General features: G+C 39.3%; 1 protein-coding gene across 4 annotated transcripts; it reads right to left on the bottom strand.

Annotated features, from left to right (window-relative positions):
• Window positions 1-1,631: 1,631 nt before the first annotated feature.
• Window positions 1,632-27,822, bottom strand: casp9 (caspase 9, apoptosis-related cysteine peptidase). 4 transcript variants are annotated; one of them, XM_060852395.1, is made up of 10 exons: window positions 27,771-27,816; window positions 25,366-25,629; window positions 23,788-24,028; window positions 21,943-22,001; window positions 12,410-12,586; window positions 11,006-11,095; window positions 9,123-9,273; window positions 6,642-6,818; window positions 5,412-5,521; window positions 1,632-2,883 (listed from the first exon to the last, which is right to left on the bottom strand). In XM_060852395.1, the coding sequence occupies exons 2-10, from the start codon at window positions 25,495-25,497 to the stop codon at window positions 2,770-2,772; spliced, it is 1,251 nt and encodes a 416-aa protein (XP_060708378.1). In that variant the 5' UTR covers window positions 25,498-25,629; window positions 27,771-27,816; the 3' UTR covers window positions 1,632-2,769. The 4 variants fall into 4 exon arrangements, with proteins under 4 accessions (XP_060708378.1, XP_060708380.1, XP_060708381.1 ...); XM_060852396.1 differs by lacking the exon at window positions 1,632-2,883 and adding an exon at window positions 4,245-4,673 and having other exon boundaries at window positions 27,771-27,822; XM_060852397.1 differs by lacking the exons at window positions 25,366-25,629; window positions 27,771-27,816 and adding an exon at window positions 27,498-27,549.
• Between the last annotated feature and the right edge of the window lie 54 nt (window positions 27,823-27,876).

Here is a 27,876-nt window from a genome sequence, read left to right as displayed (position 1 = left end):
GATATGACCTGGTCAGTCGATGGGAGGAATTAATCTGGTTGATAGCTGGAAGGGTTGATCAGAGGAATGAAAGAGAGGGGCTGAGAAGGGAGTCAGGGGATGGAAAGGGAGGTTATTTGAAATTGGAGAACTCAATTCTCAGTCTTTCAGGCTGTCGGCTGCCCAGGCAGAAGATGAGGTGTTGTTCCTATAATTTGCAGTCTGATCACTGTGGCAATGGAAGTGGCAAAAATTGGTCATGTTGGAAAGTGAATGGGAAGGGGAATTAAAATGAGTGGTAACTGGGAGGTCAGGTCTGCCCCTGCGGGCCCAACTGAGATGCTTGGCAAAACATGAAGGTCAGAACTACTCTCTCCCAAAAAATCCCAACCAATCACATAGATTGCTTAATTCCACTTTCAAAATATTTCCTGCTGTATCCCTATGCCTCTGATGTCTTTATATTTGACATCATCAACTGACGAGGTGTGACCTGATATCTGGCTTAAAATGGGGATTGATTCTACGAAGACCAAAACTCAAGTTCTCCCTCTAAGTAGAATTTCTCTCAGCATTATTTAATGATAAGTTCCTAGGGAGTGTTCCTGAACAAAAAGTGCAGGTTCATAATTTCTTTAAAGTGGAATCGCAGGTAAATAGGATACTGAAAAAGGCATTTGGTATGCTTGTCTTTATTGGTTAGTGCATTAAGTATGGGGCAGGGGGAGATTATTTTGTGGTTGTACAGGAAATTGGTTAGGCCACTTTTGGAATACTGCATTCAGTTCTGATCTTCCCGCTATAGGAAGGATGTTGTGAAACTTGCAAGGGTTCAGAAAAGTTTTACAAGAATGTTGCCAAGTTTGGAGGGTTTGAGCTATAGGGAGAGGTTGAAACTATTTTTCCTGGAGCATTGGAAGCTGAGGGCTGACCTTATAGAAGTTTATAAAATCATGAGGGGCATGGGTAGGGTCTTTTCCCTAGGATGGGGGGAGTCCAAAACTAGAGGGCATAGGTTTAAGTGAGAGGGGAAAGATTTGAAAGGGACTAAGGGGGCATCTTTTTTACACAGATGTTGGTGCATATATGGAATGGGTTGACAGAGGAAATGGTGGAGGCTGGTACAACATTTAAAAAGCATCTGGGTGGGTATATGAATAGGAAAGGTTTAGAGGGAAATGAGCCAAATGCTGGTAGATTTATTTAGGATATCTGGTCAGCATGCATGATTTGGACCAAAGTGTCTGTTTCCGTGCTATATAACTCATTAACTCCTGTTATGTACTCCCACAACAGCTTCTCAATAATTAATAAAATTACGAACTTCACTGTCTCTGTTTCCATTTAGCTCATGCTGCAATATTCTTGTAGCTAGGATAACCTTTCAGCAAATGAATCAGTGTCATTGAGTATGTGCACTGAATGCAATGATCGAATCTAGTGGGGTACAAGTGAAATTTATAAGGAAAATCTATTTTAAACAATAATATTTCCAGTTATGTGCTGTACAACAGGTACATCATGAGGCAAAAAGATATTGCCATGAGGCCTGAGCTACAGGGTCAGTATTTACTATATAGGTGAAGGAACCATAAAAGATTTCAAACAAACATATAAAAACTTTGCTTGTGAGAAGTCAATGAATTGCAACATTATTGCATAAATCTTCAAGACGGATTTTTATTTGGAAATAAAAATACACCATTCATGATTGCATTTGCGATAATGTAATAACAAACTTTTCAGGCTATGAAATACTAAATATTTTACAAGCCTGGGATTAAAATATCAGACAATTGTTACCAACAGTGATTTACTTTGACATTGTGCCTTTCTCTCCCCCCTCCTGAAGGCACTAACTCTATATTGACTACAGTTCCTTAGGACAGTTTCTTTAGTGCCAATCACATTCTGTTAACTTGTCCAGCTGACTTATTTAATGACTAGCAAGCTATTCAAACATGAAAGGCATCACAAATAGCCCAATCATGTCGTCATTCAACTTCCGAGTAAGAACCATCATTAAAAATCAGAGATGGGAATATAAATACTACAGAGTTCCTATGTTTGCTCCTCAGGCTAATTTCAAAAGTAGCACCCCGCTACTCTAGCGAAGATCAGCTAACTCAGACACATCTAAATGGTTTCTGTACAATTCCCAAATCTTGAATGGGACACAGTAGACAAAAGGTGCTAATTAAATGCAATTCTCTTCATTCATTATCCAACAGGATTAGAATAGGACAAAATTTATCAAAAAACCATAGCCTCATGCCGCGGTCTTAAGTTGTCCCAGATGTTTAGAAGCAGAAATATTTGTTTATGTGAATTCAACTGTTCTCTCATCGATACAAGTGCTCAGTTGAGACAGGTAATTTTTAGATGTTGAAAACTATCTTGCTTTCTGTCACTCCCCCAAAAATAACAATTAAGATGTCTCGAAGATAATTTAAATATTCTTCCCTAAAAGCGAAGTTTTACATTATGTACGTTAGCACAAAGAACGGATTTTGTCAATGCTGGTTAGTACCTCAATTGTGCAATATCATCCACACATTAATATCAAACATTCAATGATTGATTTATTTCTAATCCTTTTCTTGCATTACACAAATCTGATACAAATTCTATTAGCTGTAATACAAATATACAGCTAGAACGACAGCGATTGATCAGCACTCAGTGGTAATTAATTCCTTTTCAAACCAGGGCACTGAGATAGTTGAGATTTTTCAAAGTGAATTAGGCCAAGATGAAAGTACATATTCACTTGCTTATAATCCAAAAGAGTCACTGCTTCTCCTTGTTATAAAAGTACAACTGTTTGCGAAGGAAGTTGAAGGAACCAGGAATCTGCTTGTACACACCTTTAGCTTCCTCGTTTTCTGAAATGCTTCTTGTCACCTGAAAAATAGATACATCTGAAACGTTCCAAATTTGTCACAATTAAACCACATAATGATGCACAGGCCCAACTGCTTGCACCTATAAAATTTGGCGAAGTTATTCACCATCATGCCATACAGAAAAGAAAGTGTAAAAAAAACTTTGTAAAAATCCAAAATGTATTTCCACAGCTCAAGGCTGGCTGAATACATCAGAATTGATCCCTGGGTTCCCTGATTTCAACCCTGCTGGTGGCTACACCCTTACAATTCAGCTGGATTAATATAGGATGAACTGGTCCAAGTCCTCTCTTCTGAACTGCTTTTATTGACTTGTGCTTGCATTTATAAATACATAATTAGGCTTGACTGTGAGGGATAACGTTCACTAACACAGCATCTTAAATGAGAAATGGCCAATCAGGGAGGGTGTCCAGTGCCTCCAAACCAAATTTGGATCAGTATCTTCAGAAGAAGAATAAGAAAATGTTACAAAAAAATCATTCCATTCAACTTGTTCAGTTGATGTTCCAAATACTATGTATATTTCAAATGTTGCTGATAAAATTTCAGAAAAACGTATCTAATGTCTATACTGTGCTCATTTCGGCCATGAAAATAACTGGCTGAAATTATATATGTGTCCTTCCAAATTTAGCTCATTTTGAGAGGTCAAATTTGTTGACTATATCAACCAGCATTGTAGTCTATCATGTGTAGTGGTAGTGATGGGAGCATTTAAAGGTAGAAAGTATTTCTTTAGAGTAAGATGTACTAAGAACAACTACTTCTGATACTACATTGATAACAATAAACTAAGTACATCTGTGAGAACAACGTACACTCACTAATTCAGATACAGCTGTCCAGATTTCAATTGTTCACAGACTTCCAGCATTACAACCCTTTACAAGTTGTTGTTTTGCTCAGAAGAAAAACAAAACTTTAAAAAACTCATTCCATTAGTAAAGGTCTGATATAGGACTGGGATGTTATAACTTGTGATAGATACATGTGAAACTTTTAGATGGATCAAAATACAATAAAAACATCCCAAGATACTTAAATAACAGCAGTATCAACAAAACCAGTTTTGACATTGACCGAAGGAAGGAGATGCTGGGAGGGATTTGATCAATATGATAGATTTTAAGAAGCATCACAAAAGAGGAAAAAGGGACAGAGAAACAAAGGGATTTAGGAAGGGAATTCCCAGGCTTAGGGCCAAAGCAACTAGAAGCACAGCAACTGAAGGAATATGGAATTTGGATAAAATATGAAATGTCCAAAATGCTTCAACTGCAGTAATTCAAAGATACTCAAGCATTGGAGGCAGTTAATTGAATTAAATTTAATTTAGTTTAATTTATTGTCATGTGTACTGAATCACAGCAATCAGGCAGATCACATAGTTAAATAGCAGAGATAAGTAAATAATAGATAAACAGCAGCAAAAACAAAAATACAGGTACAGGCGAATGCCAAGAGTTTGAGAGTACATTCAGTATTTTAACAACAGTAGGGTAGAAACTGTTTCAAATCCAGCTGGTGCATGTGTTCAGGCTTCTGTATCTTCTCCCCCACAGTAGAGATTGTAGAAAAGCATTGCCAGGATGGGATGGATCTTTGAGAATGCTGGCAACCTTTCCTTGACAGCAGGCCTGGTAGATGGATTCTATAGATGGGAGGTTGGTCTTTGTGATTGTCTGGGCCAAGTTCACCACTGTCTGTAACCGTCTCCGATCTTAAACGGTACAATTGGCATGCCAGCTAGTGATACATCCAGACAGAATGCTCTCGATGGCACACCTATAAAATTTGGCAAGGGTATTCACTGTCATGCCAATTTTTTTTCAGCTGCCTGAGGAAGAGGAGACATTGTTGGGCCTTTGTTACCAGTGCGTCCAAGAAAGTTTGTTGTGGATGACCACTCCCAGGAGCTTGACACTCTCCACTCCTTCCACCTTTGTGCTGTTAATGTTTAGGGGGGGCATGTGTAACATCCCGCCAAAAGTCAATAATGAGTTCCTTGGTTTTGCTGGCATTGAGAGCTAGATTGTTCTCAGTGCACCATTTTTTCAGGTCTTCCACCCCCTGTCTGTGGTCTGTTTTGTTGCCATTTGAGATTCCATTGACTATGGTGGTGTCATCAGCGAACTTGTAAATGGCATTAGTTTGGTATTTGGCGAGAGTCATGGGTAAACAATGAGTACTGTAGGGGGCTGAGTATGCATCCCTGGGGGGCTCCATTGTTGAGTGTTAATGAGTTACAGAGAATTTAAAGGGCAAAGCTGAGGAATTTAAGATTAAGGCATTGTTGAACTGAGAGCAAGGTCAACATGCACAGGACTGATGGGTGAATGGGATTCGATGTGTGTTTAATAGTGTGTAGAATTCTGGTTGAGCATGTTTATGCTGAGTGGAGGATGTAGGATGGACAGAAAAATATTGGAATCATCGGAACCTATGCCAAGGTTTAGTGTACTGAAACCAAATCCACAGTCTCAATGAATGGTATTATACTCAGAATAAAATAAAACAACTCACCCTCGTTAGAAGTATTTGTAGATCATCTGAATGAGCATATTTACTGAATATATTCACCAGTGTTTTCATGTACCAAGATCCATCCTTTTTATCTCGCCATGACACATACCCTAAAGGAAAAAAGTGTGTAAACATCTGAATAACCTTTGTTGCTTGTCAGAATGAGAGGAATAAAACCTAGTCAGTAATTTGTTTATGCAGCTATTCTGTTAATCTAATTACAGGCCAGAATATTGTCACTGAGTAACTCAAAGCATGACTGCATATCAAAAACTGATTCAGTACAGGCCAATGGCTGGATGCAGCCATTGCTAGGACATCCACTGCTGTTCCCCAGAGTCTCAACAATTTCAAGCCGTTCATTAAGGTTCAATAATATGCATGTTATGCAGTATATAGTATTACAATATACAGTATTACAACTAAAGAACATGCATAATAAGATAAGGAAAAATAATAGACTTAAATATATTTATAAACCTTGAGTTACATTATCTGCTAACGATCAGGAAAAAACATTTTACTTTAAGAATCATCAGCAGGAATACAAGTTATTCAAATTGGCAGAAGGTGGGAACTAATGTTCTACAGGAATCATTGCTGGGACCACTGCTGTTCACTATTTTCATAAACAATTTGAAGAGTAGTTCCATAAATGTAAAAAGTGAACAGTGTCCCAGCACTGCCAGAAACTGAAATAAATCATTTTCAAGCAATAATATTCACAATTTTTATAGACATGAAAATCACCAGATGGGAATTGAGATTAATCAAGAAAAATGTTCTAAACTGACTAATACTATCTGCTTGAGCTGGGTGGCACAGTGGCTCAGTGGTTAGCATTGCTGCCTCACAGCGCCAGGGACCTGGGTTCAATTCCCGCCTCAGGCAACTGTCTGTGTGGAGTTTGCACATTCTCCCCGTGTCTGCGTGGGTTTCCTCTGGGTGCTCTGGTTTCCTCCCACAGTCCAAAGATATGCAGATTAGGTGAAGTGGCCATGCTAAATTGCCCATGGTGTTAGATGTATTAGTCAGCAGTAAATGTAGGGGAATGAGTATGGCTGGGTTGCTCTTTGGAGGGTCGGTGTGGACTTGTTGGGCCGAAGGGCCTGTTTCCACACTGTACGGAATCTAATCTAATCTAAATGCAACAGTGCTGACATTCACTTGGAACTTCACTTTGGATCAAATCACTCTGTTTGAAAGGCAGTAATGGGCAGATGAAGGTACCTGGGAAAGTAGAATATGAAACCAAAATATCACTGGGAGTTGGTAAGCTGGATACTGCATCTGGTTCATCTTCTGCTGGACATGGAGTTGCATCAGTCTGCAAGCTAACAGAATCAAAGAGTATAGTAGGAATGCTATCCACCTCCTCGGCTGTCTTGAATCCTTTATCCTTCAAATCTGTAAGAAACAAACATTCCACTGTGATGTTACAAAAAGTACAAACTCAACTTATTTGTCTTTCAGATGACTTGAGTGCTCTGTGATAGTGTGCAAAGGTGATCCCCTCTCTGCAGGATCATTCTGGTCATATTACTGGTCTATTCCACTTGTGCTTTCTTTTGTCCTTCCTCTCCAGCGATGGTCTCTTATGGTGCTGTATTGATCACACTTTTCAAGCAATACAGGCAAGTGAAACCATTAAAAACACAGTTCGAGAAAAAGCACATAAGAAAAGAGACAATAAGACAGTAGACGCCTAAATTGGCTGGAAATAAAGAGCAATAAAGAATTCCAAAGACAATTGAATAAATATTTGAAGAACATTAAAAAAAGTAGGAAAAGGCAAGAACAATGGGGTCAGAGTAGAGAGAACTCAGTTGAACAGCTACCACTAGCACAGGTGTGATAGGTTTCTCCTGTCTTGAATTTGTGTTTCTGTGGAAAGTAAATGGTATATCAAATGCTAAAAACAAAAAACTTATTTTTTTTCTTTGAATGCACACAACACAGAATAAATCAAATATGGAGATAAGACAGGGGTTTTAATTGTTCAGTTCTTGTGCTTTTTTTTTCTGCTCTCAGCATGCTTGCAGTAAGAAAGACTTCTTGATAAGAATAAAAAGCAGGTGCTTAGATCCAAGAGGGGAACACTCATCCAATTAATCCACAAAGTAACTAATAATGGAACTGCATCAAGAGCTTTGTAAAGTCATAAACTGTCATGGGCCTTTGCAAAGATGAGCAACATGTCATCATACATTTTTAAAAATTCTACAGAAAGACTACAGCATTTTTTGCAATCTCTGATTTCCCTCGAGAAGATGTAGCCAACTTGTATTGCTGAGTCCATGGGAGTTGTGTGTGCCCATGGTGCTGTTAGGAAGGGAGTTCTCGGATTTTGACCCAGTGACAAAGAAGAAATTACAACAGTTCCAATTAAGGTGGTGATGGCTTGAAGGGGAACTTGCAGGTGGTAATGTTCCATGCATCTGCTTCCCTTACCCTTCTAGTATTAGAGATTACGACTTTGGAGGGTGCTTACAAAGGTACTTTATTAAATCGTGGCAATGCATTGTAGATGGTCTATGTGCTTTGCTGATGAAAGAAGTTCATTTTTAAACTGATGGATAGGGTGCCATTTAAGTGTGCTTGTTCTGAATAGTTTTGAGCTCCTTAAGTGTTGGAGGAGCTGCATTCATCCAAGCAGATGGAGAATATTTCATCACAATGTTTGTGGACAGGTTTTGGGGAGTCAAGAGGTGAGTTACTCCCCTCAGAATTTCCAGCCTCTGACCAGATGTTAGTGAGGATGACTTTGATGAGTTAACTAGGCTGAGTGTAACTTTCTTGAATCCTGTCTTTTAAAAATGTTTTATTTATTCATCCATGCGATGTGAGCATTGCTGGCTGAGCCAGCAGTTATTGCTCATCTCTGCAGCCCTCGAATTGTTTTGGTTGCAGCTGAGTTTTTCTTTTGTTATTCTTTGCAGCGATTTGATAAATGGAGTACTTTTCTCCACCAGTTAACAATTATGTTTCAAATACATATAGGCCAGATAGGAGAAAGATGGCAGACTTGCTTCTAAAAAGTAAGCAGTTGTTTTTTGGGACAATCTGAAAGCTTCATGATCATATTTATTGATATCTTCACCTCCAAAGCCTGTTTTAAAACTGAATGTGAATTCTGAAATTTCCCTGTAGGTTTTAAACACTGATTCTGTTAATTATTATTCAAGGCCACGGGATTACTAACTGGATTAGCAACATAACCATTATCCTGGAGTCTCTTGCTAGTAATTATTTTAACACTGATCAGACCACTGTTTCTAGGGTTGAGTTAAAGTACTAATCCATTCAAACTGTGCAATAAATAGTGCCCGCCAGAGATCAGGCACAAGATAGAAAGATTCTGGTAACAGTTATTTAGCTGGGTATTTAAATTAATTCTTGAATATAGTCACCGGACCCCAATAGTAGTTCCACTTACATTTTTTAATACTTCTAGCAGCTGATCTATTTATATATTTAGTAGAATCCCCACAGCTTGGAAACAGGCCATTTTGCTCAAAAGGTCTACACCAACTCTCCAAAAAACATCCCACTTAGACCCATTCCCTCTACTCTATCCCTACAACCCTGCATTTCCCATGACTAATGCACCTAACCTACACATCCCTGAACACTATAGGTAATTTAGCACAGCCAATAGACCTAACTTACACATCTTTATTTACATAAGTCAGCAACAAATATAGCACTTACCACCACCACAGGCCTGAATGAAGAATAATTTGGGCTTTTCCCGCAAAGTTGGGCAGTGTGAACCATCAAAGTAACTAACAATATGCTGTACTGGCAGAGATTGGCCCCCATCCACTCCAAAAATTGCACCAGGAAATTGTCTATGCTGAGCCTGAAGAAAGAAACACATGTATAGAATTCAACATAATACCGTAGAATGCACACAGGAAATGTTGTGAATGTAGTTGCACACAGTGTACACCTATCCCTAGCTAATATTAATTACTGCAAAAAGTTTAGCTTACAAATACTTATTTTATACTGACTTCTGTTTGGTAATATGATGGAATGAAAATCTTCTGTCTGATAACTACTGTAACTCACTCTTGCTTAGAGAGCAGATAAGGGGAGTTTGATAGGAGAAATGTAAAATATCAGTGTTGTAGTAGCATATGCATTCTGAGGATGGAACTGAGGTACATTATTGGAATGAGATGGAAAACAGTTTATTCTGTATCCAAACTATGCTGTGGGCAAAGAGATTGTGTTCAGGTGTTGTCACTCTTCACACACCAATTGAAGGGATTTGTCACACACTATATACGTTCATTTCCCCGTCTACATCTGTTAGTGTGTGATTTTCCTGTTTGAAAGCATCCTGTACCATTTAATATTTATTGACTGAAGTGACAATGAAGCTTAAACCAGCTCCTTAACAAAAAATACATAGGGATGTACTACCATGGAGAACTGACATCAGATTACATTGTATCACATTAAGTTAAAATTTATGACTTGGTCAAAGGTCTTCTTCATTCTCTCATCAACTCAGCAGAAATTTACAAATAGGCAAAAAGCAACATGTTGTTCCAAAATAATTACTTTACATTCATATGTTCATAGCACAGAATTTTTTACAGTAAAAATTTTGGTGCATGGGATTGTAATAAACTCATTATACATTATAGAAGCAAAAAGGTTTAGTGATATTTTCATGTAAACTCATTGATTATAATTTAACAACTTAAGTTTGTCAAAAATATTTTGTGGTTGTCTCTTAAACACTTCCTATCACCCTGTGGACCATGACCCCATCACTGAAACATCAAGCCTTTTTTCCTCACCAGGACTCTCAATGACATCATCTCCTCTAGAGATTGTCCTCTGTAGTGGAGTTATATTGAGGTTGCCTGGCATGATTTTATGGTTGTAAACTCCAAGACAGCCAGGTCTGTCATGGAGCTTCAAATGAATGCCAACAGCTGAAAGCATCTCTTAAATCCTTGCAGCTTTTTTTTCTAAGACTTACTTGACTAAGCCTTGATCACCATCATGTAAAACTCAGCAGAAAAGCAGCATTATTTTGTTTAAAATCTCTGTAGATTAAACAGCTTCCTTCCAATCTGTTGCTCACACAGATTTCTCACCTATTCCCTATCATCCTGTGTATTTTCAGCATTTCTTGTATTTGCTTCAGTTTTTCAAAATGACTTTTCAAATGGTTAAAGCCATTGAACAATTTTTGCAGCAATACTACAGGAACTGGGACCGACATGTTTTTTGGGAAACTCAACACTTCATGAGTGTAGGTGCTCAAAGAATGTCTATAAACATGGAAAATCCACCTAAGGGCAGCACACCACAGACAGTAGTAACATTTGTACATTTACAATGATTATTTCTATTATGGAAAAGTAATGATTCCAACTAAGATTAGCAGGAACACAACTGGAAACATAGGGCAGATAATGGAGAAAAAAAAGTTGCTATGTGACAAAAGAAAAAAAAACAAAACAGACAGAAATAACAAGAAAATTACACCTTTAATGTTAAATATTACTGACCTACCAGGTTAAATTATGCATTGCTGCTGCTGCATTTATTGCTTAAGTTACTTGACTCACCTGACTACCATGTGAAAGTATAACAATAACGCAACTGTCAAAAACTGTATGGTCCTTGAGAGCTAGATTTTTCAGCTCTTTTACCATCACCTGTCGGAGAAAATCACACAATAGAGTGAGGAAACACCATTATCCAACATATATTATAACTAAGACATGAATAAAACGACTCCCCATAGGCGGATATCCTTTCACCAAGTCACCCTTTATTTACACATGGCAAGTTCTCGACATTGACCTACTGCTTGCAGAGCCAGCTCTCAGAGTATACAGGATGTCCGACATTTTGTTCTTGTCTATCAGCCAGGGTTCCCTGATTGGAACTGTTAATCTGATCCAATCGGGGAACTCATGTTCTATGCTGTTCACCTGGCTGACCTTGTTACAATCACTACAATAGGGTGTTGTTCAATGTTAGGAGAAAGTGAGGATTGCAGATGCTGGAGATCAGAGCTGAAAAAGCGCAGCAGGTCAAGCAGCATGCAAGGAGCAGGAGAGTCGACGTTTTGGGCATGAGCCTTCCTGAAGAAGGGCTCATGCCCGAAACGTCGACTCTCCTGCTCCTTGGATGCTGCATGACCTGCTGCGCTTTTCTAGCAACATATTTTCAGCTCAGTGTTGTTCAATGTTACCAGAGCAAGTGAAAGGTAGCTGGGAGTCAGAGGAGAAAGAAAACATGGGCAGGAGGTCTCTCTAAATGTTTGTACAATATACAGTTTCTGATACGGATAAAGTCATCAAATCTTCTGCTACATTCAACTCCAACTACTGATTGGGCAGATCAGGAATGAAATGAGGAAACACTTCAAAAGCCGGTGTTAGTATGGAACTCTTCTGCAAATGACAATTGATGCCAGTTACGTAACTATTAATCTTAAATCTGAGACTGATTTTTATCTTAAACAGATACTAAAGAATATGGCCAAAAACAAGTATATGGTTGAAAATTAGCCATGATCTTATTGATTGGGTAGAATAGATTTGAAGGGCCAAATGACCTACTCCTATTCTTGTGCTCCAATTATGCAGGAGATTCTCGCAAAGGTTTACCTTGCAAAATGAAGATGACTGCTAAATTCTTAGAGTAGACATTTTGATAATTCTTAAATTGGTGTGATTGAAGTTAGTTCCAAGGAAAATTATGCAAAGCTCTTGATGAATTTGTATGGTTATCTAGAAAACTGTGTCATTAGATTGGAGAAAATCATACTTCGAGAAAATTCAATAGTTCCTTATTTCTGGCTCTTTGGAACATTCTTGCTTGTTTCTGAAGCTACAGGTTCCATGCAGTGGGACCTTTGCGAAGTGTTTGAGACAAGTCTGTGCTGCATTCTACAGAAACATTGTACACAACCTGTAATGAATTATCAGAGGTTACAATTAAGAGTTCTTGGAAATACTTACATGCTTGGTCAGATTTCTTTTAACAATAACCTCAAACCGTAACTTCTTAAAGAGATTTTCAACATTTTCACAATCGATGTCAGAACCTGAGCGACAAGTCAAACCACTACTTGGAAAGAAATCCACATTGTTGATGATCAAACATAAGCCACAAGGGTCAGCATCCATTTTATAAATCTAGATGTAGGCAAAGGAGACATGAAGATTCACAGAAACTGTAAATTATGATAATTAAAGAGCATAAATCAAGAAAAGATGAATGAGGTAAAGGGGGTTCAGTAGGATGGCGATGACAAATATGTTTCCATTTATGCAGAGCATTTGGGGCATCTAAACTAGGGACCATAATTATAAGAGAGGGACAAATAAATTTTAAAAAAATTTCTTTCCTCAGAAAGAATGACTGATGAGAACATCATGGTTGAGGCAAACAGAATAGATATATTAACAGGAAATTAGATTAGTTTGTGCTGCAAGAAGGATTACAACGATGTGTCAATATGCAATTTTTAAGAAGATTTGTAGCTCAGGTTGATGATAAATATGTAAGTTAGCTCGCTGAACTTGATGGTTTGTTTTCAGATGTTTCGTCTCCATCCTAGGTAACATCATCAGTGAGAGTCTCCGATGAAGCGCTGATAGTATGTCCTGCCTCTCTATTGATTGGCCTTGGTTTCTTAAGGTGGGTGATGTTTACTGATGATGTTACCTAGTATGGTGCCGAAATGTCTGAAAGCCAATATTCAAGCTCAGCAATCTAACTTTTGTGTTGATATGGTTGGATGAAATAAACTGAATGGATGGACGCTCATGTTAAGTGTAAAAATTGAACAATGTACTTGTGATTTAAATTGCCTATATATGTGGGTGGCACGGTGGTACAGTGGTTAGCACTGGTGCCTCACAGCGCCAGAGACCCAGGTTCAATTCACGCCTCAGGCGACTGTGTGGAGTTTGCACATTCTCCCCGTGTCTGCGTGGGTTGGTTTCCTCCTTGTGCTCTGGTTTCCTCCCACAGTCGAAAAACGTGCAGGTTGGGTGAATTGGCCATGCTAAATTGCCCATAGTGTTAGGGGCAGGGGTAAATGTAGGGGAATGGGTCTGGGTGGGTTGCGCTTTGGTGGGTCGGTGTGGACTTGTTGGGCCGAAGGGCCTGTTTCCACACTGTAAGTAATCTAATCTAATGTAAATGACGGACAAACTGATATTTGGTGGTTAAAAATCACAACCAGTTAAATTGAATACTTTTTGAAATCAACACATGTAAACACTGAATTTTACTACTTTAAATATGCTTTCTCACTGAGAGAAGCCACATTGATGTATATCAGTGACAGGAGACATGATTTGGAGATGCTGGCGTTGGTCTGGGGTGTACAAGGTTAAAAATTACACAACATCAGGTTATAGTCCAACAGGTTTAATTGGAAGCACTAGCTTTCGGAGCGCCGCTCCTTCATCAGGAGATGATGCAACAGACACAGGACAATAACTCTGTACTCTGATGATGTGTTAGAACTATGGCAACAAACAATCAACACTTACTATATCAGTAAGAATTTTTCAATTTCCCATCACACTATATATCCATTTAATTATTCTTAAGAAGCAGCACTAATTCATAACCAAATAACAAACTTGTGTGCTGTAAACGTATGTATACTATGATTTGGATTGAGGTGAACCAATTTGTTCCATCTATGGTTCTTATAGACAGTAGCCAGACTTTTTCCACGAAATTAAAATCAATAAAATCATGTGTCCCTGAATAAAACAGTGTGATTATCAGCCAGTCCTCATTTTAAATCTAATTATTTTCTTGCCATGTTTGGTTGTCACATTGGGAATCAATATAATAAGATGTAGAGGCAGAAGTAGGCCAGTAAACCCAATGAGGTCTGCTTCGCCCTCCAATGAGATCATGGCTGATCCGATAATCCTCAACTCCACCTTCCTGCCATTTCCCTAACATAAGAAATAAAAGTTGAAGTGAAGCCTATAAAACCTGACCTGCACTTCAGTGCAATTACAACTGATCTTCTGCTTCAACTCCACTTTTCTGCCCAATCACCATATCCCTTAAATATCAGAAACCAATAATGTACCTCGGCCTTAAACATTTTATTGATGGAGCTTCTACAATCCTCTAGAATTCAAAATATTCAGAACGCTTTGAGTTACAAAGCTTCTCAACCTAGTTCTAAATTATCAATCCCTTACTCTGAGACTGTACCATGTTCAAAATTCCCCAGCCAATGTAAACAACCACTCAGTGTTTACCCTTGTAAAGCTTGTTCAGAATCTTGCATGTTTTCATTAGATCGCCTCTCATTCTTCTAACCTCCAGACAGTACAGGCCCATTTGAACACCCTCTTATCATTGGCTAACCACCATTTGCTGTGCCTGCATGAAGAAGACAGCAAATGGTATATTTGCTTTGATAACAAAAAGATTCAAGTAGAAGAGCAGTGATATCTTTCTGCAGGTTCTGTTCGCCGAGCTGGAAGTTTTTGCTGCAAACGTTTCGTTCCCTGGCTAGGGAACATCATCAGTGCTACAACGGACACCCGAGCTACAAATCTTCAACCAGACTTTAAATATCTTTCTGCAATTGTACGAGTCCTTGGCGAGACCGCACTTGGAGTACTGTGTGCAGTTTTAATCTCCTTATCTGAGGAAGGATGTTCTGGCTATGGAGGGAGTTGCAGCAAAGGTTTACCAGACAGGATTGGTGCATAAAGAGACTGGATCGGTTAGGACTATGTTCACTGGAGTTTAGAAGAATGTGATAGGGATGAAACTCACAGAAACTTAATAAATTCCAACAGGACTAGACTCAGTAAATGCAGGAATGATGTTTTCAATAAACAGAGAATTTAGAACCTGGGTTACAGTCTAAGGATATAAGGTAGGCTATTTAGAAGTGAGAAGAGGAGAGATTTCTTCACCTAGACAATGGTGAGCCTGTGGAATTCTCTATCACTGAAGGTGAATGAGGCTGAAACATCAAATATTAGCAGGAAAGAATTAGGTACAGTTTTTAAGGACTAAAAGGATTAAAGGGGGAATCTATAGAAAACAGGAACACTCTATTGAATTGAAAGATCAGCCATCATCATATTGAAAAGCTGCAGCAGGCTTGAAAGGCCAAATGGTCTATTCATGTTCCAATTTTCTATGTTTTTTCAATTCAGGGACCAGTCTAGTGAATCTTTGCTGCACTGTCTCCAATGCAAGAAGATCACTGCCCAATATGGAGATCAAAACAGTGTGATCTTCCCAAGGTTGTGATCTCAAAGCCCTGCACAATTGTAACAAGGCTGTGTCATAGAGTCATAGAGATGTACAGCACATAAACAGACCCTTCAGTCCAACCCGTCCATGCTGACCAGATATCCCAACCCAATCTAGTCCCACCTGTCAGCACCTGGCCCATATCCCTGCAAACCCTTCCTGTTCATATAACCATGCAAATGCTTTTTAAATGTTGCAATTGTACCAGCATCCACCACTTTATTTGGCAGCTCATTCCATACACGTACCACCCTCTGCGTGAAAACGTTGCCTCTTAGGTCTCTTTTATATCTTTCCTCTCTCACCCTAAACCTTTGCCCTCTAGTTCTCTGACCCCAGGGAAAAGACTTTCTATATTTACCCTATTCATGCACCTCATAATTTTGTACACCTCGAAAAGGTCACCCCTCAGCCTCTGATGCTCCAGGGAAAACAGCCCCAGTCTGTTCAGCCTCTCCCTATAGCTCAAATCTTCCAACCCTGGCAAAATCCTTGTTAATTTGTTTGGAACACTTTCAAGTTTCACAACATCTTTCCGATAGGAAGGAGACCAGAATTGCATGCAATATTCCAACAGTGGTCTAACCAATGTCCTGTACAGCCACAACATGACCTCCCAACTCCTGTATTCAATACTCTGACCGACAAAGGAAAGCATACCAATGCCTTCTTCACTATCCTATCTACCTGCGACTCCACTTTCAAGGAGCTACGAACTTGCACTCCAAGGTCTCTTTTTAGATTAGACTTACAGTGTGGAAACAGGCCCTTCGGCCCAACAAGTCCACACCGACCCGCCGAAGTGCAACCCACCCATACCCCTACATTTACCCCTTACCTAACATTACGGGCAATTTAGCTTGGCCAATTCACCTGACCTGCACATCTTTGTGACTGTGGGAGGAAACCGGAGCACCCGGAGGAAACCCACGCAGACACGGGGAGAATGTGCAAACTCCACACAGTCAGTCGCCTGAGTCGGGAATTGAACCCGGGTCTACAGGCGCTGTGAGGCAGCAGTGCTAACCACTGTGCCACCGTGCCGCCCCTCTTTGTTCAGCAACACTCCCTAGGACCTTACCATTAAGTGTATACGTCCTGCTAAGATTTGCTTTCCCAAAATGCAGCACCTCGCATTTATTTGAATTAAATTCTATCTGCCATTCCTCAGCCCAATGGCCCATGATCAAGATCCTGTTGTAATCTGAGGTAACCTTCTTTGCTGTCCACTACACCTCTACAAAACTTACTAATTGTACTAATTTGCTCACATCCAAATCATTTATACAAATGATGAAAAGTAGAGGACCCAGCACCGATCCTTGTGGCACTCCACTGGTCACAAGCCTCCGGTATGAAAAACAACTCTCCACACCACCCTCTGTCTCCTACCTTTTAGCCAATTCTGTATCCAAATAGTTGGTTCTCCCTGTATTCCATGAGATTTAATCTTGCTAACCAGGCTCCCATGGGGAACCTTGTCGGGTGCCTTACTGAAGTCCATATAGATCACATCTACCGCTCTGCCCTCATCAATCCTTTTTTTTAACTTCTTCAAAAAACTCAGATTTGTGAGACATGATTTCCCACGCACAAAGCCATGTTGACTATCCCTAATCAGTGCTTGCCTTTCCAAATACATGTACATCCTGTTCCTCAGGATTCCCTCCAACAACTTGCCCGCCACCAAAGTCAGGCTCACTGGTCTATAGTTCCCTGGCTTGTCCTTACCACCCTTCTTAAACAGTGGCACCACGTTTGCCAACCTCCAGTCTTCCGGCACCTCATCTGTGACTATCGATGATACAAATATCTCAGCAAGAGGCCCAGCTATCACTTCCCTAGCTTCCCACAGAGTTCTAAGGTACACCTGATCAGGTCCTGGGGATTTATCCACCTTCATGCGTTTCAAGACATCCAGCACTTCCTCCTCTATAATGTGGACGTTTTTCAAGATGTCACCATCTATTCCCTACATTCTAGATCTTCCATGTCCTTTTCCACAGCACATACTGATGCAAAATACTCGTTTAGCATCTTCCCCATTTTCTGCGGCTCCACACAAAGGCCACCTTGCCAATTTTTGATGGGCCCTATTCGCTCCCTAATTACCCTTTTGTCCTTAATGTATTTGTAAAAACCCTTTGGATTCTCCTTAATTCTATTTGCCAAAGCCATCTCATTTAGCCCTCCTGATTTCCCTCTTAAGTATACTTCTATTGCCTTTGTACTCTTCTAAGGATTCACGCGATTTATCCTGTCTAATCTGGAGATAAGCTTCCTTCTTTCTCTTAATCAAACCCCCAATTTCATTAGTCATCCAGCATTCCATATACTTACCAGCCTTTCCTTTCACCCTAACAGAAATATACTTTAGGGTGTAGGTTTGCTCGCTGAGCTGTAGGTTTGATATCCAGACGTTACATTACCTGGCTAGGTAACATCATCAGTGGCAACCTCCAAGTGAAGCGAAGCTGTTGTCTCCTGCTTTCTATTTATATGTTTGTCCTGGATGGGGTTCCTGGGGTTTGTGGTGATGCCATTTCCTGTTTGTTTTTTGAGGGGTTGATAGATAGTATCTAGATCGATGTGTTTGTTTATGGCGTTGTGGTTGGAGTGCCAGGCCTCTAGGAATTCTCTGGCATGTCTTTGCTTAGCCCGTCCAGGATAGATGTGTTGTCCCAATCGAAATGGTGTTTTTTTTCATCCATGTGTAGATCTATGAGGGAGAGAGGGTCGTGTCTTTTTTGTGGCTAGCTGGTGTTCGTGTATCCTGGCAGCTAATTTTCTTCCTGTTTGTCCCACGTAGTGTTTGTGGCAGTCCGTACATGGAATTTTGTAGATGACGTTGGTTTTCTCCATGTGTTGTACTGGGTCTTTTAAGTTTGTTAGTTTTTGTTTGAGAGTGTTGGTGGGTTTGTGTGCTACTGGGATTCCGAGAGATCTTGGTAGACTAGCTGTCATTTCTGAAACTTCTTTGATGTATGGTAAGGTGGTTAGGGATTCTGACTGAATGTTTAAGAAACCAGGTACTGCCAAAATGTCTCCAATATAAACCGCTGATAAAAACACCTCAAGCCAGAAGTTTAACAGAACAAAACGGCCGCAGAATGCTCCGAGAACTAATCAATGACGCCCACCACAGATTCCGAAAATACAACCAGGAAACTGCGTGCCAAAAACCGTTATTCAAGCAAGCAACAAATCAAGACTGGACAGACACGGTAGAACGAGCCATAAACACCAAACAACGACAAACACAGATAAAGAAAAATCAGGACCTGAAGAAAAAACTTGACAAACTCACAAAAAAAGACAAAACCGATAACACAGGGGCATGGATAAAGAACTTATCAGACCGGACCCTATCAGACACAGAAAAAGGACACAGACATTGTAAAAGGATTAAATTTCAATTACCGAGATGCTGACAAGAAGGATTTCCTAGCAGTATTAGAAACCACATTGAAGGACAACAAACTCACGGAAGAAACACAGCAAACGATCAAACGATTAAGAGTTGCACCTACTCTGAGCCGAAAGGATGGAAGGAAACAAACTGAACACACAAAAAAAGAAAGCCCTAGAAAACTTCAAAAAATACAAAAACATCGTTATATTACCTGCAAACAAAGGTCGGCTCACAGTCATCCTGAACAGAAGGAACTACATAGAGAAAGCCAATGCACTATTCGCAGACACCAACACCTACCAACATGTGGCGCTAGACCCGACCCCACAACTAGGAAACAAAATGACATATCTCCTTAGAAAATTACACAATTCCGGACAAATAAACAAGACGGAATTCCAGAAAATGAAACCCGACGGGACCAACACCCCACGATTCTACGGACTACCAAAACTCCATCAACCAGGAGCCTCCCTCAGACCTACAGTCTCACTACCCGGAACACCAACTTACAGACTGGCCAAAGAACTACACGCAAGACTGAAATACCTAGTAGAAGAGTCACAGCACTCCATCCACTCCACCTAGGAATTCCTAAAAATCAAAAACACCAAAATGGAGGAAGACAAAGCAATGATCTCACTCGACGTAACAACACTGTTCACCTCCATCAACATCGACCTGGCAAAGGAAACACTGACCACACTTTCAGAAGAGACCATCACACACACACCAACCACCATCAATCACATTACCAACGAAAATATCATGAAGCTAGTGGACCTGTGCCTCACCACCCATTTCACTTTCAACAACATGGTCTACAAACAAACCTACAGCACATCCATGGGATCTCCGCTATCAGAATTCATAACAGAAGCAGTAACTAGAACAAACTGCCCTACCAACCATCAAACCAAAAATCTGGGTGCGCTACGTAGATGACAACTTTGCTATCACAAAATGAAACAAGACAGAAGAGACATTCAACATCATCAACAACATACTCACAGGCATAAAGTTCACAAAGGAGGAATAAACCGACAACAAACTCGCATTTCAGGACGTCACAGTCGAACGAAAGGACAACGGAGAACTACAAACCTGCGTTTACAGAAAACCGACAAACACTGAACAAATACATAACTACACCAGCAACCATCCCAACACACACAAACAAAGCTGTATCAGAACACTATTACAAAAAGCCACCACACACTGCAACACAGACGAACTTCGGAAAATAGAGGAGAACCACCTATACAAAGAATTCAAGAAGAACGGATACTCAAAATATATAGTGCGCAGATTCCTCAAGAACAAACTATGACAAGCAGACCAAACACAGCCAGAAACCCTAACCACCTTACCATACATCAAAGAAATTTCAGAAATGACAGCCAGACTAAGACCCCTCAGAATCCTAGTAGCACACAAACCCACCAACACTCTCAAACAAAAACTAACAAACTTAAAAGACCCAGCACAACCAATGGACAAAACCAACATCATCTACAAAATTCCATGCAAGGACTGCCACAAACACTGTGGGACAAACAGGAAGAAAATTAGCTGCCAGGATACACGAACACCAGCTAGCCACAAAAAGACACGACCCTATCTCCCTCGTAGCCCTACACACGGATGAAAAAAAACCCACCATTTCGACTGGGACAACACATCTTTGCTGGATAGGCTAAGCAAAGACATGCCAGAGAATTCCTAGAAGCCTGGCACTCCAACCACAACGCCATAAACAAACACATCGATCTAGATGTCTTCTATCAACCCCTCATAAAACAAACAGGAAATGACATCACCACAAACCCCGGGAATCCCATCCAGGAGAAAGATATAAATAGAAAGCAGGAGACAACAGCTCTGCTTCACTTGGAGGTCGCCACTGATGATGTTACCTAGCCAGGTAATGAAACGTCTGGATATCAAACCTACAGCTCAGCGAGCAAACTTACACCCTAAACCTCAACCTGAGCTACAAACCTTCACAAACCTTGCAGCAATACACTTTCTTTGGATTCTCGTTATCTCATTTCTGAAGGCTTCCCATTTTCCAGCTGTCCCTTTACCTGCGAACATTTGCCCCCAACCAACTTTTAAAAGTTCTTGTCTAAACTCCTTACAATAAAGGCCAACATGCTATTTGCCTTCCTATTATTTCTTGCTGTATCTGTATGCTAACAATTTGTATTCGTTATGCAAAGACACCCAAGTCATAGAGTCACTCAGCACTGAAACAAACCCTTCAGTCCAAGCAGACCATGCCAACTATAATCCCAAACTAAACTAGTCCCACTTGCCTACGCTCAGCCTATATCCCTCCAAACATTTCTTATTCATTCATTATACTTTTATAAATGTTTTTTAAATGTTGTAACTGTACCTGCATCCACTAGTTCCTCTGAAAGTTCATTCCATTCGATTTCCACTCTCTGTGTAAAAAATTGTCCCTCATGATTTTTAAAAATCTTTATTCTCCAACTTTAAAAATATGCCCATTCATCTTGAAATTCCACCCCTGGCAAAAGACACCTTACCTATATCCCTCATGATGTTGTAAACCTCTATAAGATCACCCCTCAACCTCTTGTGCTCCGGTGAAGAAATTCCCAGCCTATCCAGCATCTCCTGATAACACAAACCCTCCTTCTGAATGTCATCATTTAGAAATTAATACCTGCTTATTGTAAACACAGAACATCTGCATACAATTTCAATTTAGGACTGAATTATTCCCCACATAATACAACATCCTATTCAAGACTCAACAAATAAACAGTGTGTAAAGACATTGATATAAACACTCACCATGTCATCTTGTAGTCCTTTTGTAGTTGGCTTACCAAGACCTATATCAACGTCTGAACCTGAAACACAAGGGCACAAAATCATGATCAGCACATATATAAGTTCTTCAAAACATTTATAGCTACACGTCCAAATTCCCTACTGCCCACTTTGGTTTTTCATTCACCTGATTACTTCTTCACCTGACCAATTCCAAATTGACACTCTTTCCTCTCCACATTTCAATGTCCTTATCCCTAGTAATGTCTTATTCTCCCTCTTCATAATCAGTCCCCTGGTTTAACAACCCCCCCCACCCCCCTCACCGACTTAGCTCTCTCAGGTCCTAGAGATGCAGATTTAAAAGAAATATGATGCTCAACTGGTTTAGGCAATATCGCCATGTCTTACTGAACTACTCAACTAAGTTGGATTTCATTTTCCTTGACCAAATATTCCTACTTACCTCCCCTGGAGAACAATGCAAACCTCAAGCCGCTTTCTTTCACTAACAACCATACCTTAAATCTCCTTCCCCATTGCTCTCCAGCCTAGAAATCATGGGACTTTATTGTTAATTCAGTTGATGTGTTCAGCTACTTTCCTTACCTTTGCCCATCAAGTCAAACCTCTCCTTTCTGCCTCCACCCCAATATTAATCCTGCTTTATTATTCACTTTGTGTCACATTTCCCCTAATGCTGTATTCAAGCTTACCTTGTCTATGAAGCCACCTCTGCTATTTCAACCATACTCCCACAAAATTGCTGACCATTTAACTGACTTTCTCTCCCCAGGTACCACTTCCTCCTCTTTCAAAACCAACTCCAAGAAAAACTCTCAATATTTGGGTTGTCATAAACTAGCATCCAAGCTCCAAATGCAATTTCCTTGAATATTTTGCTTCTGGTATTTGTGTCCATCTTTCTTGCAAATTTAAATCGTGCCTTCAGATTTCCACCCTGAAACCATCCAAGCCAGAATGACAAAATATGTTCTCTGTGACTCTGACCATGAGGTAGTTTCTGCAGTCTTACATGGTATTCACAAGGTCTGCCTCTTTTGTGCCACTCCTTGGAACTGTCCTCTTCACTATCCATCTCACCACTACAATGGGAACAGAGCATCTTGGACAATAGTAATTCTTTTCATTTGCTCCATTGCAATTGTCTCGAAGCTATCCTTGACTCAGTTGTACTCCGATCTACATCTAAATGTCTCTCCTTAGCTATACGGAGTCAGCTTCTACATGCCCAAGCCTACCCTTTGATCATCTCTCTTGGCTTGCTCACTGTGTGTATTGTCAGATCACTTTACTAATATCGAGTCCCAGTTGAATAGTGTTTTCCTCATTAAATAATGGAAAACCATTTGATCTCTGTGCTCACTACTTATATTAGCTCCTGGTTTAAAATGCTTTTCCTTGTTTTCACAGCTTTGTCCCTTCGTATCTCTGCATTATGTTCTCAGCCCCAGTGAACTAACTTACAACAAAAACAATACCTACATCTCATCAACTTTCCTGTACAGGGTATTGAGAACAAGAACCATCTAATCCCAGACTTCCTATCTTCCTTTCCCAATGCTTCTTCAACATATTCCAGCTTCATTGTCTGTATGTCTTCCTTTTAACCATCTTACCCATCAGTCTCCTTTTAATTCTGTTGATAAATGCTCAGAGGGCTGAAATGAAGGGAGAAGCAACTGTTTGACATCTACCGAAACACAATGGCTGGAGTTTTATGATCACAAGTTCAGTAACTACAAATGATCGTAAATTAGCCACTAAATAATCCAAACGGGGTTCAAGTAAATCCACATTCCCAAACAATCAGTTTCTAAAAGCACAAGCAGATTCCGTACGTACATTGAACTGGGTGAGAAATCCGGGTATCCTGCTGAACAGGATTATATACTTTCATGGGTTGAACCGGTCTAACAAAGATGGAGGGATTATTTTGGATAGACAGCCCCTCTTGCAGTAGATCAAAGAGCTCATATTGCTTGCTTTCTTTCAGACTTTCCAAAAAAGCATAAAATGCTCCTGTTCCACGTGTCTGCAGATCAGTTACTAACTGACGGGCTTGGTCCCTGCGTGTGCCTGATTTCTACAGTCAAAAAGAAATTCAGTCAACTCCATGTTGATGATCATCATTTAAATACTTTAATTTCAAATCTAAGCAGTTTTCATATACAGTCACAATGTTAACTAGAATTTAGTTTATTCAAATGGCTAATTTTCCAAAATAATACTAAAATCAAAAGACAGATTTCAGACAATAGGATACTTAACTCTTCAGCACGTATACAGCCCAGTTTGCAACAGTTGATGAAAACATTCAAACACTGCTATTCTTATCCCCAAGTATGCTGAATAGCTCTCAAATATGATGTCTTTACACTGCCCCTCTTCAGACACCTCCTGTTTCAATACTGTCCTGTTTCTCAAACATACATTTATAACTGTGGACAACTGATTTACTCTTTGCCCAAGAATAACTGATATCTCTTTATTGTTACATTATTACTTACTGACAACACAAAGCAAATGTATAAACTAGACCTTTGGAGGGGTTGCTTTCGGCTCAGTCCCACAACCTTCATTGTATTTCCCCAATAAAACAGGTAAGCACTTATATTTTTGCAAAAATATAAATATGATTTTGAACCTATTTAATCATGTTGAGTTAGTTTCATTCAAACCCTTGAACCCTCCACATGATCAAAGATTGTGTTTTTGCACTAAAGGATTATAAACTTGTCAACATTTAATAGCCTGTTTTGTATTATGGATTTAATTGTAAGAGATGATGGAAGAGAACAGACAGCAGTCCCACAGACAAAAGAAAATAGATTTGTTTAGGACTTAAGTAATAAGCTTAGATAAGAGATTATGAAAGAAAAGGCAAGCAGACAGAAGCTAGCAAAACATTTTACTCAAATTGACTTGATTTTGTTTTTTTGTTGCGCATTACCATTTGCTGGATGCACACATGTATGATACACAAGAGAAGCAGTCATTCTGAACATTTAACAGGAGGGTAAACACAAGTTCCAAATAAGAACGTCACCAACTGATTGAATTGTGCAGTTGAATATCAAAACATAAACACATCTTAAAGTAACTCGTGCTATGTAAGTTTACACAAGTGACTGGGATTTAATTTGTAAATGTATAAAATACATAATGTGTGCATCCTGCTGAGGTTCCACAGATGATTACAGATACCTCAACCTGAGTACAAGAGACATTCAAATATATGCAGCTTCAATTCCTCCCTGAACCAACACCCATCCTGGCTTGCTATCGAGATTTGCCGCATTTGACCGCGAGAAGAGACTTTTCTTAAAAGAAAAAGAGAAAGAGGGAGGGAGAATAAAAGAGAAAACCTATCTGTTTCTAACTTTCGTTCGGACCGTCGCTGACCCGCAATCCCTCTCACACCTTGACTTCCTCTATCATGTCGTCGGTGAAAACGCCTTTCTCCGTCAGAAAGTCGTAAATGAGCTCAGGCTGCAATTTTATCACCAGCTGTATGCGGTTTCTCTGCAGCAGCTTTCTATGATGCTGGTTCATCTTTTGTCAAGTCAGAAAAGTCCCCACAGGAATGAGGAGGAACCGAACTGGCAACTCTCAGACTCTGACCTTCAACAAATGGCAGCCAGACAGTTCCGGGTGCCCTGGTGGCAATCACCCAAATAGGCCAGACTATGGCAAAGGACAAATGGGAATGGGATGAGTGATAAACAACATTGATATACAAAAAAAATTGCAAAGTATTTACCATTTACGAAATAACTCTGAATATAGACACTTGGCAGAATTCGTACTTACCATTTAGAATATAACTCTTTATATAAATACTTGACAGAGTTAAAATTATTTTTAATCATTTGTCTCTTTGGCCTGCAGCACCTGGTACTGTGTGGTTTATGAATTCTGCTAATTTGAGGGGCATGTTGCTGTATGCCCTAAACCAGCAGAGTCCATGATTCCTGACCTCTGGGAACAACAAGCCTAATTTTAAGAAATCTATCTCAATCCACATACTTTTCATTGAATCAGAGAATTATTATGTGACAGGAAGAGGCTAATTAGCCCATTCTGTCTGCACAGTTTTGTGACCTAGTGCCAACAATCTCTTGCCTTTTCCCTATATCCCTGAACACTATTTCTATCCAAACAATCATTCTATGCCCTTTTGAATGTCTCAATTGAAACTTGCTTGTAAATTATAGGATTCCACATACAACTCTGCTCCTAACTGTTTGAAGTGTTAATTGTGATGTATTTCACTCTGCATGATGAACTATCTTCTGATATCAGTCCTAAAAAATAGACTTGTATAATTCATAGCCAATTTAGTATTTTTGACAAGTAATCATTGTTATGATATAGAAAGTGTGGCAGCGTGTTTGCACTCAGCAAGCTCCCAGAAACAGTAATGTGTTGATGCCAACTATTTTTTATGTGTGATGTAGGTTGAGAGATATTTTGATGAAGATAACACCCTGTACATCTTTGAAGTAGTGCTGTGGGCTATTTTATGCCCACCTAAGAGGACAGATAGTTTAATAATTTATTTTAAAAACAATTCCAATATTTCTCATTGCTGAGTCCAGTGTCTCTTACATTATTTCAGGTGGACCATTGCAACAGTTGATCTAATTTTGCCTGATACCTTCTAATAAAAGTATTAAACTTACCTTATATTGTTTGTAACCTATGTCTCCTTATCCTATGGTTTAAAGTTATGTATTAATCTTTCCCTTACAATCTACTATCTTACACATGGTGATTATAAAGTCTTTGTGAAATATATGCTTTAACAACTTTGGATGTACAGTCTGAGATAAAAACAGCATTCAGAAATGTAATTTTGAGTTTTTTTTGTTAATTATGTTGAAAATCCTTAAAATTTTGAAAGTGGGCAATAATTCAAATTTATTTGCAATAATTTACTGTGGTCTGCATTCATTTCATTTATGTTTTTGACTCGCTCTCAGTTTTTAAAGTGTTTGAGCTGCCTGATTTTAATTTGCTGTTCCTTTTACCAATTTGTACAGAGGTTCTGAATCTAAATCATTAATACAACTTGAAAACACACTGATCCCAACATAGGGCACATCACCAGAGCTTACCTCACCTAGATATTATGCTACAAACATTATGCCCTCAGCCATTTTTTTCTCCATATACAAGTTTTTTCTGACTTACTGAGGTTAGAACTTAATTAATATTAATTCATGTGGAGTTCTATCAAATGTGTTTTGAAAATTGAAGTATACCCATAATAAGGTATGTCATAATTTCAGAAAAATAAATAATCTGGCAGGATTCTTCATCTGAATGCACTACATTTGATTACTGAGTTGTTGTTCGACTAATAATCTTCACTTTTATTCTTAATAATTAATTCATTTTAATGGAATTATAGACTATGTGTGTTACCAGCATTGCTGCTTGATTCTCGTTTCTTGTACATCCATGCTCTGGAATTTCCTTCTGGAACTCCTATCTCTTCTTTAGCACCCTCCTTAAATCTGTGACAAACTTTTGGTCACTCCGAATATCACCTTCTTTGCTTGACTGTACATCCCATGCTCCATCTCTTCAGCTGTATATATATATCCTCGCTATAAGGTATTTTTGTCATTCTCCTTTCTATGTTTATGCAGTAAGTGTGTCTTTACGCCACCTAAAGACAGATCAATTATATCTCATTTTGTAGAAACTCGTTGGTGAAATGTTGGCCTTAACACGTCTGATTTTGAACTTGACTAGCAATTGCTAAATGTAAATCTAATTCTAAGTACCAAATGTTTAACACATTTTTTACTACAGTATACCTTATATTTTTTTTCATCCGTGCAGAAAAGATGATGAATTAAATCATAGCAAATCCCCTCTTGCTATACATTGGGCATGAAAAGGAAGGCGGAAACCCAAGACCGT

The sequence above is a fragment of the Hemiscyllium ocellatum genome, chromosome 37 (genome assembly GCF_020745735.1).
Source record: "Hemiscyllium ocellatum isolate sHemOce1 chromosome 37, sHemOce1.pat.X.cur, whole genome shotgun sequence".
Lineage (NCBI taxonomy): Eukaryota > Metazoa > Chordata > Chondrichthyes > Orectolobiformes > Hemiscylliidae > Hemiscyllium > Hemiscyllium ocellatum.
Note: the sequence above shows the minus strand (reverse complement) of the source record. Positions and strands in the feature narration are given on the sequence as shown.